The following is a 21,206-nucleotide window of genomic DNA, read 5'->3' as shown; positions in this document are numbered from 1 at the left end:
GCCGAACTAGTTGCATCTCATGGAGCGTGCTCAAGGATGCTGTCTGCAGTGTAGCCAGCTGTAGGCTGGAATATGGCCACTTCAAAGCTCAAGGCAAATCTAGCTGTAGAGAAGGACATGAAAAATAACACTAAATGCAATCAAAATGAGATATATAAGCAGACAAGGAGCCAATGCCAAAGCTGGATGTTCCATGAAGCACTAGTATTACCTCTAATTTTACCAGAAAATCAGAAGCGACACCATGTTCCCTTGGTTTTTAACCTTAACCTCCTTCAGCACAGATCACTCCACAGTGCTTGAACTCTGTGTGGATCTCCAGTCATCCAGACGCAGCTGCTACTTTTGGGGCAGTACTTCATGATCACCATCAAGGTGAGCCTGTGATGGGGGCTGCTGACTCAGTTCCAGCTGTGGAGTGAAGCAAGTCAGCAGGGGCTACAGAGGATGGCATCAGGTGGTAGCCCCTGGTGCCAGCTGTGTCCAGCCTACCCCAGCCCTCACCAGAAGAGCAGGATTTCTGTAGAGTTATAATCGTCTCCTGTCCCTAACCAAAGGCTTCCCTCTCCTCTCCGAGCTAGGTATTGTGTGATTGTGGCTCTTGGCCATATAATGACATTGGTAGATACCTGGGCTGGTCAAGAAGACTGGACACCTACATTGTACACCATGCTAGCAGTGTAACAAGCCTGCTATTCTTCTACCCTTGGTAAAAGTAATTTATGTCTCCATCACTACTAATAAGTGTGTAAAAGCTGGAGAAAAGCGTATCTTACCAAGAAAGGCTGTCCGACACACCAGTCAATGCAAGCAGTAAAGGGTATGTTGCTGCCTTGATACAAACAGCGGGCCTTCAGACACATCCAGGGACTTTTTCTCTCCTCCTTTAGGCTGCTCTGTACCAGTCTGTCTCCATCACAGGGTCATTTCAAGCAGCAGGACTGTGTTTAATTGTGTACAGGCACCCATACTTATTCCGTCAAAGACTACACAAAAAACAATCCCCATAGAGGTAGGTGGGGACATGCACAAAATATTTCACAAACAAGGATCCAAAGGCTTCCCAAATGCTGCCTGCCACCCACTGCTGGCATGTGAACTCCTGGCATCCGTTATGTCCCCATCAGATCCAAGTGAGCTGCCTTTGCCCATTTTTGATTCAGAGGGTGCTTTCTTTGTTGCCCTTTGGGGTTAAACAAAAGCAGCAATTCCCTGCTTTGTGTGGGGAACGGTTGTTAGGGCGACTGGGAGGAATTCCTTGGCAGGAAAGAAAGGAACGAGCAGAAAAATGCTCCGCTGGAGTCAGAAGCAGAGCAGAGGAAGAGCAAGCCAAGGGATTGTGCTCTGCTGTGTTTGTGTTAGTGCCTCACCCTGGCTCTACCACCGGCAGCAGAGGGGCCCTGTGCAGCAAAGGTGCTCTGGAAAGGCAAAGTCAACACACCCTTCGCTAACCTCTGCAAAACCTCTGCGCAGAATCCCCTGCAGCACTGGCTGTCCCTGCTGACCCCGGGGCTCGTCCTCCTGAGGTACGAAGGTGCTGGGGGGAGTCAGCCCTGAGTTTTTACTCTATTGCTGCTTCTGTGATTGAACACCACCACCACCAGCCCCCAACATATAGACATGAATTTTCTCTTATGATACTTGGCACGAAGCTGCTTGCAGTTATAAAGGAAACTTGGAAAATTAAGCTGTGCTAGGGATTTTCAAATGGAAGTAATCCTATTTTGGGGTCATTTTCACTGTGGAAGATGGTTCAAAGGCACAAGAGGAAAGGGCAGGGTGAGCGGTGAGCTGCCAGGTAGGGAAGTCCAATTTTTTTAGGCTTTAGCAACTCTATGTTTGCATTACAGATGCTCTCCTTGCTCAAAACTGCTGCCTTCCCCATCTGCTCGTTTTCCTCAGCTCACACCTCTCTCATAAACAGACAATAACTTTTTGTTTGGATTGGCTTGCTAGCAAATTTACACAGCTCTCTCATATAATGATCTGATTTCAGGTGATGGTGAGCTGATTAGTAGATGTAAGGGCATTTGCTCTTAAGAACTGTGAGGGCATTCAGCTGCTCATATCCATTTAAGTAGTGATAAACAGGAAAGAGAGGGGAAAAAAAAAGGGGGGGGGGGAAGTAACAGCAGCAGCAGCAGCAGCAGCAGAAGAAGAAGAAGAAGAAGAAGGTAGTGCCTGGTCTCTGGAGTTGTTTATATAGTGGCTTAAAATCTGTAGGATGAAACTAGTTGTCCTGGTTTCAGCTGGGATAGAGTTAACTGTCTTCCTAGTAGCTGGTGCAGTGCTATGTTTTGAGTTCAGTATGTGAAGAATGTTGATAACACTGATGTTTGCAGTTGTTGCTCAGTAGTGTTTAGACTATAGTCAAGGATTTTTCAGCTTCTCATGCCCAGCCAGGGCACCTGACCCAAACTGGCCAACAGTGTATTCCATACCATGTGACATCCCATCTAGTTTAGGAACTGGGAAGTGGGGGGGGGGGCAGGGATTCGCTGCTGGGGAACTGGCTGGGTGTCGGTCAGTGGGTGGTGAGCAATTGCCCTGCACATCATTTGTACATTCCAATCCTTTTATTACTACTGTTGTCATTTTATTAGTGTTATCATTATCATTATTAGTTTCTTCTTTTCTGTTCTATTAAACCATTCTTATCTCAACCCACGAGTTTTGCTTCTTTTCCTGGTTTTCTCCCCCATCCCACTGGATGGGGGGGAGTAAGTGAGCGGCTGCGTGGTGCTTAGTTGCTGGCTGGGGTTAAACCACGACACTAGTGCAGTTTGCATAGTGAGAGAGTGCAATCCTGTCTGCAAACGTAGCAGCTGCTGCGGCAGGAGACTGCTGTGAGTCACTGGAAGGTAGGGCAAGGTGTTAATAATGGGTGTTGAGCTAAAAGGCTTGTAAGTAAGGGCGTAATGTCCAGACCTGAAAAACATAGTACTGCATGAGTTTGGTGATTTCTTTTATGCATAAAAAAAGAATCCTGCAGTTTGCTGAATTGGGTCCTCATCAGAGCTACAGTTCTACATGGTATTGCTTACAGACTGGATTGGAGAAAGTTAGCTAATTTTTAGCCTTGTAGCAGAATACCTCTCTCCTGTTTGGTCTGAGGAGTATGCTCTAATTTCCTCAGGTTTAAGTAGTTATGTTATATGATTACCAGATTATTGATGTGCACAAAAGTATCTGTGTTTGGTCTGTTGTTTCCATAATGATTCCACTTGATTTCCAAGTTCCTGGCTGAAAAAAACCAAACAAATACAAACTTTGGGGTGAAATTCCCAATGGGCTGTACTGTTCTTGTTAGGCTTGAAAAAGTTCTATTAGAGGTGAAAGCCATGGAGTAAGTGAAATTGCTGAGCAGTTGAGAACCTGGTTTCCATGTGTTCATGTTCCAAAGCAGTCAGCTCCTGGCCTGAAACTTTCCAGGCATAGGGCCAGATTTTACAAACTTACAGATGGGATTGGGGAAAAGGGGGTTGCCTCTGCACCCTAGAAGACTTTAGTCATCCTCAGTCTAAATTAGAGCATCCTTTAGACTGCTGTCATTCAACCTAAAAGAGAACAGCCAGAGCTTAATGGGTGGTAAAAGCTTCTTGAAGTAATGCCAGTAATGTACTTTTCTAAGGCTCCCAGCACCTTTTTGTTATGCCTTAAATGTTTTGGGTGTTGGAAAAAGGTTGAGCAAAATCCTGCTTGTGACTTTTTATAACTTTCCTTATGCTAACTGAATATGGAGCTGTCCTGATACAATGTCACTGATTCAAGCTTGGAAAGTCCCAAGGGCTGGGTCAAGAAAAGCTAAGTACATAGGTAGCATCTTCATTTTGTCTAGCTGAAAATTGATTTGGACCAAATGGCTTAAAAATGCACAAACCAAACCTGATCATGGTGCATGTTCCTCTTATGCTGGAGGTTTCTGCCCACTGTTGCTGGCCAATGGCTGTGCTGGGTGTATCAGCAGGAGCAGGGACTCCTTGAAAGCCTAGAGGAGGCCTGTGGATGAGGCTGGAGAAAGGTTTACTGTGCAGACACTCTACAGGTGTCTGTATCCACAGCACAATTGAGCCACTGCCCAGGTATTTCTCCTGCATATTGCTGAGAGATGACCGTATTTTGTGGAGGTACCACAGTACAGTACCCTACAGTACAAGCAAACAGGATTGTTGTCCAAGCCCAGTTCTAACCACCTTAATATGATGTTGGGCAGTGTTTCTGTTGACAGTCTTGTTAGTGCGTTTGGAGTTCGCTTTCCAAAAAGGAGTATTACCTGAGATGCAAAAATGGCCCCGAGGCGGGGGGAGTGAGACGGTGAGTCTTGGGAGAACCTGTGCATCATCTTCTGCCCCTTTTCTGAAGTTTTACATGTTCCTGAGGGTAATCACTGAGCTGTATGTGAGGTTGTGACTTGCATAGCTTACTGATGCCGTAAAAGATGTGTGTGTGTCTCTGGTACACAGTATGAAAGTGCGGGAACTAGGGATAAGCTTACTCACATACGCAGCATGTGTGCTGAGGGACGGACGAGAAGTGCAGTAAAGATGAGTCTGTTCATTTTTTAAACCTACTCAGTTCAACAGCATCTGTGCAATGAAAAGGGATATTGGACTGTAGTGTCTTCCTCCTGCTCCACTGGCCTGCGAGTGCCGACTGCTCTGGTCTGTATTACAGCTGTGCAGCGCTGCTCTGAGCCTTGCTGCAGGGTTCAGGTTCTCCAGACTTTTCCTAGACCATCCATATTGATTTCTTAAATTCTGGTCAGTGTTTCTCTGCATTAAAATCCCCTGTTCTGTCCGTGCACAGCCTTTTTAGTTCCTGCTGGTAAGAACAACCACTTGGGCTTTTTCCTATTTTCTGTCTGGTTTGGTCTCTGCTCCCCTCTGTGACCTACAGCTGTTCGCTGTAACTCTGCCATTTTCTGTCTAGAAGGGCTTCTTTGTCCTTGGAGTCCTCAAGAAAGCTGACCTCCATGGCAAGCTGACCCAATTAAATCCTAACACAGGGAAAAGGCACACGTAGCCAGCCACGCACAGCCTTGGGATCCAGCAGAAGCAAATCCACCCTGCTTGTGAATCCGCCTTACCCCCAGGAGGAGGAGGAATGAAGGCCCACTCATGAGCTCTCATTGCTGTGTGCTGTTCATGAACCTGCCTCTCAAACGTGGCTAGAAACCAAGCCAGGGCAGACCCTAGCAGCATGCTTATCATGTCAAGGGCAATGCCTCCTCCTTCACAACTTGCGCTAGCCATGATGGATGTGTTTGAGGCAGGAGCAGCTGGCACAGCTTGTTCTCTTGGGAATAGCTGGGGCAGCTTCCCAGGCCATCGGGGACCCCACTGGGTTAAGTGAAATAGCAGTGTGTGGGAAGGAAATAAGAGAGGCCCATAGGTTGGTGTTTACCCAGCATCCCAGGAGGGTCTGTAAATGTGAGAGGGGACAAAGCTCCTATATAGCAAGTGTCAAGATATAGTTGGTGGAAACATTTCCATCAGGGCAGCTTTCCATTTAAAATAAATAAATAAATGCTGGCATGGGTGGATTCTGACAGAAGTCTAGACAGGAAAATATTGCTATGACCATAACATATTTCAGCTGATTTCACAGAAACATTTCTCCAAATTCAGGCATTACGAGCTGTTCAGCTCTTTTTAAATCAAACACAAAAAGGAAAAAAAAAAAAAATTTCACACACTACTCCTAAGCCTTAACATGTCACAGCAGCTAGTGCAAGCCCTATGACACGTTAGCTGGGGTTGGCATTACTGAAAGTTATTAGCCTTAAACGTGCTGGTCCTATGTTAGCCTAGAAATGCTTCTTGACACATGCCATGTAAGACTAGGTATGGGATGGGGGAACCTCCCAAGTCTCTGTACAGTCTGCTGCTTTATTGAGCTTTACTGTAAAGTGTAGGATGTGTATGGTGTGGGGTCTGGCTGTGTTTGTGGCGTGTTTTGGGGTTTTGGGTTTGGTTTGGTTTGGTTTTTTTGAAATACGCTTTTTGTAGGAAGGGAGGTAGAGGAGGGTTTATCAAGTTTCTCAAGTCCTATTTTGCTGTGTTCCAGATCGGTAGAGCTAGAAAGAGTCCATAATAGTGAGTGGCTTATTCTGTTATAGCAGAATTCATCGAGTCTCAGTGGAGTTTTACGCTGAGAAATTACCTGGTTGTGCCAGAGGCCACAATGTTAACAGGGAAGGGTGTGTATGGGGAGAAGCAGTGGAAATATTACAATGAGCTTTAGTCAACAAGGTTGAATGTAGGGCTTCTCACAAGGGAAGCCTTGTTTATTAAGCAACTTGATCTCTCCCTGTGAGATCATATGTGAAAAACAGGTTGAGCCATGTTTGAGGGCGTTGCCTCGTGGAATCTGTAGATAAGGATGGTTTATACCTAGTGTTCCCAGCACAGAGGCCAGTTACATTCTGCAGCTTCCAGAGGGAATAAGCCTCCTGAGGAGTACAGTTATTCAGGTTTTCTTGTGGTAAGTTTATTGAAAAGAACTTTTGTTTCTTCCTCTTCTCCCTCTACCCCCTTCAAATCTCTGACCATGAGGTGTGATGTGTGTGGTTTTCTTCTCCAACAGACCCAGGTATCACTACTGAGACTGCAATGGCATGGTGGAAGGCCTGGGTAAGTAGAGGAAATATTGAAGTAAGACACCCTGATTTTTTTGGCACCATAATAAGGTAACTGATGAGTTGCATCAGGCACTGTGTGGGAATGAGATGTTTCCCTTTAAAAATCAACGAGACCTATTTATTGGTTTTCTGACTATAAAATAGCATTCAGCACTTCAAAACCTTGATTGAGGAAGGTTGTTAACATGATTGCTGACTTTAAGAAGAAGAGCAGACTCTCTCTGGTCCTTCAGTTGAGAGTGGTGCAGGGGGCTGTTTGTGTGCCTGTGTACATGGGGAGGTGATACCGGGCAACAGCAAATTTACCCAGCTGAGGTCTGCAAGCTGTGGCTCCTTGTCCACTCCCTTCTCTTGTGGCAGTAAGTTCAGGGCACAGACCTGTCCCCATTTTGGTCCCCAGTTGTGCTGGCAGGCTGTGGTCACAGAGGGAGATGTGGTCAAGCCACAGTGTCTTTTTAATATTGCAATGACAATGTGGACTTGAGCACCCTGTCTGTCTGCTAGGAGCCAGAAATGCTGTGTATGTTCTCTTTTAAAATCTTGTGGCTTTGGGAGGAATGTGGCAGGATGGGGGGGATGCTCATGGGGTGCACTGAGGCAGCCTCCGGGGTACGGCTGAGGCCAGGCGGCAGGCAGATCTGGTGATGAACGCAGCTCTGCTGCCATCCACGGCAGCTCTCCCATTAGCCTCTGTGGAAGGCCGGGTTTACTCCCAGACTTTATCTCCAGATAACTATAAGCCAAAGCCTAGAAGAGACCTGCTGGAGACATGTGATGGAGCAGTACTGGTAGAGAAGACTTCTTTCCCAGCCCTGTCCCCTGCCCAGCACCACTGCCAGTAGTGCACAGGCTTTCTCTGCGCTGCTTTTGTCTTGTTTGTGGAAAGATTTGTCCCAGAGTCCCCCCACTTGTTGTTTCAGCAGCCTGTGCAAGGGGTGAGCCTGCACCGAGGCTCAAGGGCTGTTGCTTGTCTCCCACCTGGGGCACTGGTGGTCCTGGCATGGGTGGTTGAGCAGGGGACAAGGGGCCTCTGCTGCCACATGCCAGCAGAGGTACCTGGGAAGCATAGGAGAGAGCTGCCTTGTAGTGTATTCTATTACCTCAGGTGCAATACGTCATCAAGGAGTGAGAAACCACTTTGCATGGATATGACCATTTTTCAGGTTCTCAGTTACAATTTTGCAACCAAGGGGTGGGAACTAGAGAAAAAAGCAAAGCAAAACCTAACTAAAATGCCTTGTGGGGTGGTGAATACCAAGCTAATTCCTACTTTCCTTCAGTAAGCTTCAGATAGGAAACTTTCCTGATATCAAAATATATCATGATCTTTTTTTTTTTTTTCCCAGAAAGGTTAAAATTGTAATCTTCATTTCTGCTGATTTCCCTCTGCCTCCTTATTTCCTCTTGGAAGTTTAGTATAGTAAAATGAATTTTTTTTTTTCCCAAAGCTTGGAGTAGCTCTCACTTTAATTTTTCCCTTTCTGCTGATCTGTTCCCCACTACCGCACAAGGTGGAAATCATCTGAAAACTTACTGTGAGAAAAGGAGAAAAGCTCTTGAAAGCTCCAGCAATCTCTTACCTGTTAGAGTGGTAGGGGGTTAGGGTATGAGTAGGAGATGAGAGGGCAAAGGAAGGATGGTAAAAAATTGTTTTGGTTTTCTAAACCCTTCATTAAAAATAGAGTTTAAAAGTAAAAAGAATGAAAAAATGTGAAACGTTTTCAGAAACTTTCCACTGAAAAAAAAAAGAAGCCAGTAACCCCACCTGTCCTCAAATTCCAGCTTTTCAAACCTAAACAGTAGTTTATTGAAAATATTTTGGTAGGAAAACTTTTAATCCCCCTCACTTTCATTTATAGGTAAAATGTCTCAGAACATCAGCTGTAAGGTATGCTGATTCCGTTGCTTTTGTGCCAATTACTTATCTTCACATGAGTTACAAAGATGCCTCCAGTAGTTTCAGTTAGGTAACTGTAGAATCAATTCATCTGAGAAACAGCTCCAAACTGAACAGGGTTTCTCTGGAAACCTGTTGTGATTGTACCTGTGCTGGAACAATTACATACACAGAGAGTGAGGTGTATGAGTGAGTCATGAGTGTGCTACTTAAGCCAGGATGGGCTGTAAATGTTTATTGGAATTAGTACCAAAAAGGGCCATTGTTTAATTTGTTTCCCCTGCCTCCAAATGAAAGCTCAGCTTTGCACTCCCTCTTTCACTCTGACTGTCCTTGCCTGCAGCTAGAGAGCATTGTCCATCTTTTTCAGAGCAAAATCAGATGGATGAGCGTAACCTGCTTTCCAGGGCAGTTGTGGTGGTGCTGGCTGACTTCACAGAGGACCAGAAAAGGAACACTTGCAATGGTCCTGCCAACTAAGCCAAACTGTTCCAGGCTGATGACAAACTGTTGGGGGTGGCAATGCTTTAGTCTGTTACTGCTCTTTCTGCAGTGACGGCTTCACCAGAGCCTTAAAGTTGCTGCTCAGTAATCACTGGGATTCAAAGCTGCATCTATTGAGAAGTTTCCTGTTAACACCATCTGCTTCACAGCTGCTCTTTCTGCTGGGAGCAAGGTGTGGTAGCACAGGAGTCTGTCTCTGTGCTGGCTGTAGAGCAAACTTCTCCAGATCTTGCTGACTGATGACCATAATTGCCTTACGGTTGCTTGTCACTGCTCCGAGAGCTCGGCTGGCAAAAGGGCTGGCCTGCAAACGTGTGCCAGATATATCTACTGGTAAAGCACTCAACAAGGACACCTGAGCTGGTTTGCCCACAGCCACCCTGAGGACAACTTGGATGACCTAGAAGGACTCTAAGAGAAGAGGGGGTAGACCCCTCTTTCACACAAGAAATAAGAACAGAAGGGATTTGCATCATAGCAGGAGGCTGGTAGGTGGCACTTGGTGGTCCATGTTATGCAAGTCAGATAACTATAGTGATTCCTTCTGGTCTGTAAGCTCTCATTTGAAGGTGCTTTTTATCTGACTGTGAAAGCCATCCCCTTTGAAAAATCCATCAGGTCATGCTGATTTCATTAGTTCAATATTAACCTATCCCTGCAAGTAAATTTATGAGAATATAGTCATTTCCTGGGGCAACTTAAATCTCTCTGCTGCTAAGAAAGAGAAAATTGTGTCCATTATTGGAATAAAGTGGTGACGACTCTTTATGCCTAACCACTCTTGTGATCCCGTTGATAGGACCTTATTGTTAGAGATGTGTCAACGTATTCAAGCCAATCCCTTGACTAACAGCTTTTGTTAAATTGAAGCTCTTAAGCCTGGGTTCTGATTGATGGCCCTACTACCTTGTGATGACTGAATAAGTTTGTGTGTCTTTCTGCCCTGGGACTCTCACACTGGCAGTGCCTTAGGGGTCTGTCTGGAGGATACCTGTGTAGTTGGCCCTTGGTTCAGAGGAGAACGTCAAACCTGCACTCCTCCAGATGGATCTCTTTCTTCAAAGTAGTTTCTTGGCCCAAATCCTTCTAGTGGAAATGTGTCCTTGAAACCTGCTGTGCAGAAGCACAGCAGCAGAATAAAGCTGCTGCTTAGAAAAATGGTATGTGAGAGCATGACTATTCCATGGAATCGAAAAACTACACGTAAAAACTACCCTGCACCAAACCACTGGGAAATGCAATATGATACGATAGCATAGATGCTGTGACACATTGTATTTAAGGGGTGAATAGAAAAGTCTAGCCTACTCAGCTTTTTCTGCCAGACCGCCTGCACCTAATGACTGTTGCAGCAGTGTCAGTCATGCTTTGCACTTCACGTTTCTGCCAGGAGCCAAAGGCTGGTACAGACAGGTGGAGTCAGGAAACTTGTGTTCTCTTTGGAGCTCTGCTCTGCTGAGAGACTTTGAACCAATCCCCCCACTTTTCTGTGCCTTCCCCATGTGTAGGCAATGAATAATCTTAATGTAGTTTCAAAATACTTTTTCTTCAGCTAATGAAAAGCAGTGGTGAAAAGTCCTGTATTTTTCTTCTTTCAGAGCGAAGCAGAGGGCAGGTCCGTGACAGGTGCTTTAAACTTTGACCCTGCACCTGATGCTCAAACTCTGTACAAGGCCATGAAAGGGCTTGGTGAGTTGACTCCAACCACATGTAATTCTATGTTCTGCTTATAACTGCCAAGTTGAAAGGCATTCCTTAAGAAAGTTGCAGCCAGATATATCACTTTTTTTTAATGTAAAAAATTAAAAATTAAAGTTTCCTCAGTACATACTTAAACTTCTACATGAAGGCAATGAACCATGGAAGGTTGTCTGAATATTTGAATTGGGATTTTGGGCTAGTCTCAACTTATTCTATGCACTGTGTTTATGGCTTATTGTTGCTCTCCACAGGGACTGATGAACAAGCTATAATTGATGTCCTAACCAAAAGGAGCAATATGCAGCGTCAACAGATTGCCAAATCCTTCAAAGGACAGTTTGGAAAGGTTCTTCCAAAACAAAGTCATAATCAGTCACTGTTTCACTGCATGCAGGATGTAGTAAATGGGTGTACAGTTCATACTGCAAGCATGATGCAAACAATATGCAGGTCTTTTGCAAACAAGTAGATTAATATTTATTTATAAGGCCTGGGCTGAATGTGTGAAATTAATTTTTGGTCAGAAAAAAATGGTTTTCCCCCAAAGATTGTAATTTTTTTTTTTTGTAAAATGCATTTTGACCAGAAATATTTTTTTAAAATCTATTTTAACTTAAAATGTAACTTCATATTGTTTTCAAAGCTGTAACAAAACCCGAATCTTTCAGAGTGGCATTTTGAGTAAAATATTGGTTTGGGGCCCTTTTAAATGCCAAAGAAATTTCAATTTAAAGACTTATTTAATTACATTTGGAAATTCTGAAAATGAAAACAAACTGCGGTTATTGACAACCATGTTTTCCTGTGGCTATCTTTCTGTCTTTGATAAAAATCTTACTTTTATTGGGAAAACTTTTCCACCAGAAAACTCTGCCACCAGCCCTACTCTGGAGTCTCCAACAACCCTTGCTGGAAAGGGGACTGCCATGCAAGGACCTTGGAAAGGGAAGCAAATGGGGGGGAGGGCAAGTATGGGACAATGAATAGAGTGCTTGCATCCCACTAAAACAGGGTGAGTCATAACCTAAAAAAACCTGCCTTATAGTAAAAGGAAAGTTTGAAATCTGTCTTCAAACAGACCGCATGCCTGATTCTGCAAAAGTCCTGGGTGCATGTTTATATGCAGACTTTGGGAATCAGCTCGGTCTGAAGCTACATCCCTTGCTCAATTCAAGGCCTTCAGCTGCCTGGTTCTGCTCACACAGTAAAGCAGGGTGGAGGAAGATTTTAACCTTACCTACTCTGCTGCAGAATTAATTAGTACCTGGGAGAAGCTTGAGTATTGGGACAACAGGGAATGTGGAAGGACCTAGACAAATCCCCTTTTGGATTTATGTGCCTTTTTCAGTCCCAGGACCTTTTCTAATAAACTATCGATGCAATACTGTCATTCAGCTTCATTGTTGTAAGCCATGGAGATGGAAACAGCACTGGGCATTAAAAACACCCTGTGAGGCTTTTTATGTAACCGTGTGATGCATGTTTAACAGGATCTGATTGAAAGCCTGAAGTCTGAACTGAGTGGCAACTTTGAGAGGCTCATTGTAGCTCTCATGTACTCCCCATTCAAGTATGATGCCAAGGAGCTCTATGATGCCATGAAGGTAAGTGAATTGCATGCTAATACTTAAGTAGTAGTAGCACAGATACAGTGCTAATTTCCTGTAACTGTGCTTATTAATGCAAGTGGTAATAACTGGACTGTTACATGTTTAAGTTTGTTATTAGCAGTAGCCTTTGAGAAATAGCCAATTGTACTATTAATGCAAATTCTGGGGGGAAATGCTGCTTTAATATTTAGGACTGTATGAGAGTTTCTGCAAATATGTGTCTCATAGAGCCTGGGGAAGGCAACAGCAAAACTAAATTCAGCTTTGGCAAGGAATGAACATCCACAGATTACGGTCTTCAGTTAAACACCTCTTTGCTGCTTTCTGCAGTGCCTCTCCTGAATGGAGCTCAATGACACAAAGCTACTGCCCTGACACCTCACCTGAGATGTGAAACCTTTAAGACATCAAGAAGTGGTGGTGCGTGGGCCAGGCTGAGTTTGGCTGGGATCCTACCTATTGATAGAGTATCTTTTCAAGTTTCAGATGCAGAGAAGTCTATTAAAACAGTACAAAGATGGACTGACTAGACAAGCATTGGTCTCCCTGTATCCCTCTAACACTGTCTGTCACCAAAGAGCCGAATCCAGAAATGTATTCCAGAAGTGCAGGGTTACATAAAATCATCCTTTACAAATGAGGCACCTCAGTAAAAGAAACCGTGTTCAACCCAAATGTGCTTTCATCATGACAGTTTCTCACAGCTCAGCACATAGCCTAACACTTTGCTGCCATCAGACTCCTCTCTTGACCATACTTCTCTAGCAATAAATTATACTCCATGACTAGATTCCTTTCTCCACCTTTATTTCTCCACTATGTTTTCTATTAAAGGGTGTGGGAACCAGTGAAGGTGTTATCATAGAGATCCTGGCATCCCGGACAAAAGCACAGATCAAAGAGATAATCAAGGCTTACAAAGAAGGTAAAGTGCCTGGGGCTCTGATTTGTGTGGTCAGAGCAATGTGTGACTGCCTGATTGCACAGCAGGAATGGTGTTACCAACTAGCACTGTCAGCAGGAAAATGGGGTTCTTAAAAGCAAGAAGGTGTAACCTAACTCTGCTTTCAGCCTGGCAAACAGAACATAGCTATGCTGAGAAAATTTTAAAATCCCTTTCTAGGTCTCCATCCAGCTACAGGAAAAGGTCAGCAAATCACAAATTTGATTCAGTTTGGCCACACTGGCTATTGTCAGAATGCAAACAAAACTATAGCTGTGTGCTTGGCTTTTTCTCCCCATTAAATACATTCTAGATTGGAATTTACCAAATATGTATTTGAAAATATTTGATATCTTTTTGGTCCCTTAAACTATGTCTGCAACATTAGCTGTATGTTTATGCCTTGGACATCAGTGGAGCTAGTGACTCAGTCGGATGCAAATGCTGACCTGGGTATCACTGAGGGTGTGAGCTGATCTCAGCCCTGTTTATTTCCCTAGTGACCTTCTTGACTAGTGTCAGGCTATTGTGTGTCCCTGGGTGACTGGTAATATCCTGACTGTATAACCCAAATAATAAATCTTTCCCTTGTCCTTCTCTTTCCCTTGGGTAGAATATGGTTCTGATCTGGAAGAAGACATAAAATCGGAAACAAGTGGCTACTTTGAACAGATTCTGGTTTGCCTTCTTCAGGTAAAGCTACAGAAGAGAAATGAGGGTATAAAGATCTTTGCATTTTTCTCTTCCTTTTTGGAGCAGACGTGCAATAGAAGAGGCAATACAGTCATGATCACCAGATAAACTGCAGAGACAAACATGTTACTTGGACTGGATCTGTGTTTCGGCTTCAGTGTGACTGAAGCAGTGAACCCTCCCTCCCTTAGCAGCAGTGAGAGAGCTGGGAACTTAGCTCTGCTGCAGGGAGACACCTCACTTTTACATATGTGTAAAGCCATTGCACTCTACAAGGGTCTTAGAAAACAATGCCCCTCAACTATGATTCACCGCTCTTCCAGGGTCTGTGCCCTCAATGCTGAGTGCATTTGGATGCATTTATCCTATCATGTTTTCTGAATTTTCCTGCCTAGCAGCAGAATAACTTAGCAATTTTTTGACTCCACTTTATATGACTGATTTCAGTGCCTTTCAGTGAAGGAGTTAGCACTTGTGCTGTCTGAAACATTACTGCTTGCGTACTCTGCAGAAATAGATAGCTGAGAAGGATAATGATTTTTGCCCAGAATGTACACTGCAATCCTTATATGGAAGAATCTTCATAAGACAAAATGGTTACCTTTCCTTTTCTTCTCATAGGGTGAGAGGGACAATGCCACTCTCTATGTGGACACAACACTGGCTCTTCAGGATGCAGAGGTACTGTCAAATGCCTGTGATCAGTGATATGCCTGCCTCGCACTTGTCTTGAACTTCAGAGTGCTTCAGTGGGCAGCAAAGTCCTGGTCAGCAGAGGGTTGGAGGCATGATAGCTTGTGGAGGGGTGGTCTTCAAGCAGAAGCAACTTGGGGTTCTTCAATTTTGCCTGCATTGCTGAGCCTTACTGTTCCAAAGAGTGATGAGAGCTGGGCTTGGGCTCAGCTGCTTTTGATATGTGAAAGTATGAGGGTATGGTGGAGTGGGACAGCAAAGAATAGGGAAGAGACCTCAAGAGTATTGTTGGCTGCTTCAGCTGCTGCAGGAGGGATGGAAAGGGTGGAGATAGTGGCTGCTACAATTTGACTAGAAGACATAGTCAAGGTTTTTCATAGTCAACCATTCCAAGACAACAGTCTAGTTTGTGCAGTATTTTAGGTTACTTCAAACCCCTTTACACTGAGCCAAACTCTGTTCCTTTACCAGCTGCACACACAGAACATCTCTCTAACAATTGTGTGTTAAATTACAGACTCTTTATGCTGCTGGGGAGAAGATACAGGGCACTGATGAGATGCAGTTCATCACCATCTTGTGCACAAGGAGTGCCACACACTTGCTGAAAGGTATGGAGCAGAGCCCATACTCCCAAGCCTCTGAAATGAGAAGCCTCTTTAGCCAAGAAGAGGCAGGGCTATAGATAGGAGAGATGGGTGGTCAGAAATAAGTATCTGAGTCTGTCTCCTAATCCTTGGTCTCTCAGTGACCAAAAGCTGCCAGCAGCTTTCATGAAAACTTACAAAGACAGTGCTGCTGAGAATCAAGTGGCTTATCTAGGAGTCCTTATACAGTGGTGATGGCTGGATAGTATAGCTGTTTTTGTGAACCCAAGGAGAGAGAGTGAGTCCCTTTCTAACTAGGTAGGAGCATGCAGCAGACAGACCTGTGACCACTTGGATGTGGGTTCCTCTAGGAAAAAAAAATCACTGAAAATGTAGCTGGTTATTCAGTGCTGGAGAATCACAGGGTGCACCCTCCATTTCTGCCCCAGGTTCTTCTGAGGGCATCAGAGGCTGCTGGGATGGAAGCTACTAACCCAGCTCCAGCTAAGAGAGCCCTCAGCTCCCCACTGCCCTGTGCAGCAGAGACCTGGCTTTGTCATCTCACAAATGTTGAGGCAATCCAAGGCTCTGACTAACAGATTTTGTTATTTTGGCTGAATCTAAGCATATCAAGTACTGTGTAAATCAGCTGGACCTAAACTGATAAATTTAGCTGGTGACAAATTAGGTATGCCTGAGTGTTTTTTCAAGCTGACGTCTTCAGAGACTGTTTTCTAGGCCCTGGAGGCCAGCTCCCCCTTGTGTTTCAAATTTATTCTCCCAGCATCACTTAGAAAACAACAAAAAAAGGTGGTCTGCCTTTAAGAACTGAATTTCAACCAGTTGTTGTCAGGATGCAACCTACTTTGGGATCTACTGTATCACCAAGAAAGTAATTTCCTCTGTAACTGTTTATCTTTAAAACTTGAATGTAATTGTTGCAGCTATTTTTTTTATATATACATGGAAAGTAGGCCTAAGTTGAGAAGGTTGTATCCATCTGCCTATTCTGTGGTATTGCCTTTCCCCGAAGCATCCGAGTGTTAATGTTAGGTATCTGATCTTGAATGCTGAGCAAACTTCATTAAGATGTCCATTGCCTTACATGGCAGTTTTCCTTCTTTCCTTGTCTGAAATCTAGGAATCAAAACTGAGATCTGTAATTCTGTACCCTGGAGTATCCAGAGTGTATAAGGTGAACAACAACCCCATTGCTGAGCTTTTGTTAATGTGGGAGTTTAAATACCTTGGAATCTGCACCTGTGTTTTGCTCATCTTTCCTGAGTTGTTTTTTTAAAATTGTGGTTGAAATAGTAAGTTTTCCCAAACTTTTGTCATCATTTAAAAGTCCAAGGACTGTGAGCAGTATAGTCCTAGATTTAATTTGATTTTATGTTGGCTTCTGAAGCTAGTGACATCAACAAAGACCGAATGACAGAGTTGTGCCTAACCTTCTGTTGTCTGCTTCATTTCTGTGGTTAAAGACAATCATGAAGGGCCAGATTTCCAAATGAATATGAGGTGACTGAACTTGCGTTTTCAAATGAAGGCAGGGAATTAAGACACATGGATGGATTGGCTTTTTGTGAACGTTGCCATCTATTTTTTGTAGCTGATTTCTGGGCTTGACTAATGTCTCCTGAAGTTGGTGCAAATGGGGCCATTGCTTTAGCGGGATCTGTGTTTTCATATCACCACACAAGCAATACCTGTAAATATTGGGCACAAAATGCCTGAGCAGTTGCTTAGTAAAAAACTGAAGTTCTTTGTGTTTCAAACAGTGTTTGAAGAATACCAGAAACTGGCTGGTAAGAGCATAGAAGACTCTATCAAGAGTGAAACCCGTGGTTCACTTGAGGATGCCATGCTGGCTATTGGTAAGAGCGGCTACATTTCCCTTTCTTTTGTCTGAATCTGCTGCCTTTTCTCCTGCAGCAGTTGACTGTTATGGGATGGATCTACTTTATAAAGGTATCTAGTAGGAAGGAAAGGGTATTTCTTTGATAAGATAAACTCAGATCCCAGGGGCACACTGAACTAGTGGAAAGCATGTTGAATCTCTGTTACCTGCTGCCCTGGACTGGAATTACCATTGATTCTTCCTGAATCTTTTTGTATGTCAGTGAAATGCACCAGGAACGTCCATTGCTACTTTGCAGAGAGGCTGTACCATGCTTTAAAGGTAAGACTCTTCATTGTAACATACTTGTTTTCATAATGGACTTAATTTGTAACCTGACTTCTACCAATTCAAATTAGAAGAGCCAAGGTTTTGGTGAAATCCAAACACCTTGGGAAGAAAAGTACCCTTTATGCTTGAAATACAAAGGGAGTCTGGCTTTTCTGACTTAAGAGTCTGCAAGGACCCCAGTCCCACCTTCTGGAACATGTACAAAACTTCTGGAAGAGGCTTTTCTAGGAGGTTGATCATGGTGGAGTTTTGCCCATAGTGTTAGCTTAATAGACTGGACCACAATATTTTTTTTTTTTTAGGAAGCAATTCAATGGCAGCATAAAATGAAAGAGTTCCAAATGGGGACACATAAGGCATCTGCAGACTGTGCCCCTGTAAATCTTAACTGATACGTAAAAGATGTCAGCTCTCCCAACTTCATGGAAAACTGAGATGACTGATTATTTTTATCAATGTGATCTTAATTTTCCTGTGAGTGATTAAACAATATTGGTTGAAGCCAAGTGTTGCATGGGTGATGCTGCAGAAGGACAACATGTATTCAGTGCTGACTTCCAACTCTGTAGCATGTTTGCTTTTGCATTTGACATGTGCCATGAATTACAGTACACTTCCATGGTGGGCTTGTGGTAGTGAGAGTGGCCCCGGGGGGGGTGGGGGGGGTGGCCCTCCAGAAAGAGAAGCAGATGTGCTGCAGAACATGTGCCAAGCAATGTTTGAAAGCTGACTCCTCCTGTCCTGGACCAGTTTGCAACAGCTTATCCCTTGAACGCCTGCTAACATCACAGACTGATATATCTGTTATTCCAGGGAGCTGGCACCCACGATGGGACTCTTATAAGGGTGATTGTTTCTCGAAGTGAAGTTGACTTAAATCTTATAAAGGCTGAATTCAAGCGTATTGCAGGAAAGTCTCTCTCCAGTATGATTCTGGTAAGCAAGATTTGATATGATGGTTCTTAGCCATCACATACATTCCTAACCTGTCCAGCACTGCAGGATGCTTCCATGGTTGTTTTTGGTAAAAATGTCATTTCTGCTAAGATCATAGCTCTCCTTCGTTAGGCCTACTAACAGTCATCTCCTTGAGAGACATACGTGCCTGAAAGGTGAGTCAGACTGTATGCTCTGCAAGTGACTTGGGCAAAGCCAAACCCAAAGAGAGACTGCTCCAGGTTTTTCATGGACCAGACTCTGTGTCTGTGCACCTCGTTCTCCTAGATAAATCTAGATTCATTTAATCCTCCCTGTTATACCCTTCCAACACTGGTGTGCCATTTTCTCATCTCTCTCTGCTGTCCTTAACTACCTCAAGCCAGTGCCATATAAGTCAAAACAGTGCTGGGGTTTTTTGTTTTCTTTTCTTTTTCTTTGTGGTGGTTTTGTTCTTTGTGGGTTTTGGGGGGGTTTGCTGCTGCTGCTGTTGTTTTGGGGGTTGGGTTTTTTTTTAGCTGACTTAATCCCAGATGAAGGCCTGGTCTATACTGTGGTGAGATAGGTTTAGATACTGAACCTTGTCAAAGCTCATTATAGCTTTTGAGGTTTGAGTCTCAGCTCTGAGTGAATGGCCCTCCCCTATTAGGGCTGAAATGTTGGGTTTTACCATTTGTCCTAAGGACTCTGAGACATTCCTCTCCCCCAGTGCAAATGGCACAGAAACCCTATCCTTAGCAGTCCCCATGGGAAGTCTGGTTCTGTAATGAAGGCCGATTCTTCTAATTGACACTGTCAGTGTCTGTCATGTTGATTAATGATCAGTCTTCAAGGGTCTTTATGGAATATTCATTCCTTCTGAGAAGTAGAACTGGCTTTACACCTGTCGTAACAAAATATTCAAAGTGAGCAAATATTTTATCTAGTGATATTCTCTGTAATGCTTCTCTAGACCTAAATGGTCGTATTTGTGGCTTTTTTAAAAAATGTCATGTGTCAGGGCTAACTATACTGCCCTCTCTCTTCCTGTAGGGGAGAGACATTACACAAATACCCAGGGACATAAAATCTGAACACAACAGGCTTGATCGCTCTCATTCATGTTGACTTTGTGCTGCTCTGTGGGATGGAGCCCTGATCAATTGCTCACCTGGATTCCAAAGGAAAGAATTGGACTTGATAAATGTTATTTCAGGTGGCAGCTACAAGCCTCATTTCTCTGTTCACTTTTGGTGGTGTGTCAGCTGGCAGTAACTCTGCTGAAGTCTGGCTTGCTCTTTCCAAAGTCCTTTTCCTGTGTGAGCATATTCCATGGACTAACAAAGTCAGCACTCAGAGTGTGCACAGGAACTTCCACATTCACCTTTTTTATTTATTTATTTTTAATTTTTTCTCCACAGGATGACACCAGTGGTGATTACAAGACAGCCTTGCTGAATCTCTGTGGCAGTGACTGACGAAATCTAGGAGGAAGATGTTGAAATGAATCCAGCGAAAAAATTAACAGTGAACAAGGGTCTGAAAATGTACATGCAGAAAACCTTCCCATTGATCCAAGCGGGGAGAAAAAGAAGATCAAATTAATGGTCGAGACTTCCAAAACTTTCTGAAGGATGTGGATGCTCATTACACATTAAAAACTATTCACTTCCCCAACACTTTTTCAAACACAAGTGAGAGTGTTCCTTTTTTGTTTCCATTTTGTTCTGTGCAATTTCCCTTCTTTTTTAATGCACTGTGAAGGATGGCACTTGGATGTGAAATTGAACGCTTTTTTTTTAAACCCTCTGTAGGTGTTTCACAAGTCTGAGCAATCCTACAAAGCTTGGCTGTCCTGAAGCCTTGCTAACTTCACTAGGACAAGCTGGTACAGCATTGACCATTTCTTTGGTGCTAGCAGGGTGGGCCTGGAAGGAGTCCCAGACATTAATGAGGCTTTAGGGCATGGGTCAGAATGGAGAATTCAGTCCTAGGGGCCTGGTTTAGCAGCCTTATCTGCATAACTTCAGTGGCAGCTCCCCAAGGAGCAGGGAATGGCAGAGCTAAACTGGCTGTAAGCATGTGAAAGTTGAAAGCTGTGTGCATGTTTTCCTTCTTGCTTGTGTGAGTGTCTCCAGGGGTAGACTGACAAGTTCAGGGTGTGACATCAATGTCAGACTGTGGGGAAATCAAAACTGGGGTGGATGATTTGGTTTTGGTGAATATAGGATATCCTGCTCTTGGGAGCAGACCTGTTTCTGCTCCTGGTTTCACAGTAACTTCTCAGAAGTCAGTGGCCTCCCTTGGAAGTTCCCCACCATGTCTATGACTGCACCTACTGCTTGCTAAGTGAGGCCCCCAATTTGGACAGTGATACAGAGAACAAGATGAAATGCTTTGAGAAGCTTGGGTCTGCCTTGACCAATGATTCTCCACGCTTAAAGCAACTAATTTAAATGTGTAATTACCAAAAGCCATTGTGTTCTGAGAAGTAGCTTCTCTGATCAAAGTGGGTGAATTTTCTGGCAGAGGGGTGGTTCTTCCCTTGCCCTGCGGAAATAAGCAGGAACTGGTGCAGTAAAAGTAATGAGTTCAAATAGTCTTAGGGAGTCCAGGACCCAGACCTGGGGTCAGGGGCTCTGCATCCCTCAGATGAACACGAAGAGGAAGAGGTTTCAATCTCTGATCCTTTAAGCGCTTGTGTTTCCAGTGATATCCCTATTTCTCACCTGGACTAAAATGAGTTGGAGGCATGGCTCTAGACTGAGCATCAATGGGAGATTCTTCATTCAGATTTGGGGGGATGTGGGCCAGCTCCAGGCATCAAAGGAC

At 44.0% G+C, this 21,206-nt stretch overlaps 1 protein-coding gene across 2 annotated transcripts; it reads left to right on the top strand.

The window, feature by feature from the left end:
• The first annotated feature begins 1,376 nt into the window (after positions 1-1,376).
• LOC142030195 (annexin A8-like) lies at positions 1,377-20,083 on the top strand. Of its 2 annotated transcripts, none has more exons than XM_075025963.1 (13): positions 1,377-1,526; positions 6,586-6,632; positions 10,640-10,730; positions 10,994-11,088; positions 12,233-12,346; positions 13,187-13,277; positions 13,909-13,988; positions 14,610-14,669; positions 15,199-15,292; positions 17,050-17,145; positions 17,392-17,450; positions 18,273-18,395; positions 19,796-20,083. In XM_075025963.1, the coding sequence occupies exons 2-13, from the start codon at positions 6,612-6,614 to the stop codon at positions 19,850-19,852; spliced, it is 981 nt and encodes a 326-aa protein (XP_074882064.1). In that variant the 5' UTR covers positions 1,377-1,526; positions 6,586-6,611; the 3' UTR covers positions 19,853-20,083. The 2 variants fall into 2 exon arrangements, with proteins under 2 accessions (XP_074882064.1, XP_074882063.1); XM_075025962.1 differs by lacking the exon at positions 1,377-1,526 and adding an exon at positions 6,294-6,483.
• Positions 20,084-21,206: the final 1,123 nt, after the last annotated feature.

The sequence above is a fragment of the Buteo buteo genome, chromosome 4 (assembly GCF_964188355.1).
Source record: "Buteo buteo chromosome 4, bButBut1.hap1.1, whole genome shotgun sequence".
Lineage (NCBI taxonomy): Eukaryota > Metazoa > Chordata > Aves > Accipitriformes > Accipitridae > Buteo > Buteo buteo.
The sequence above is the reverse complement of the archived record's forward strand: the minus strand, read 5'-3'. Positions and strand labels throughout refer to the sequence as shown.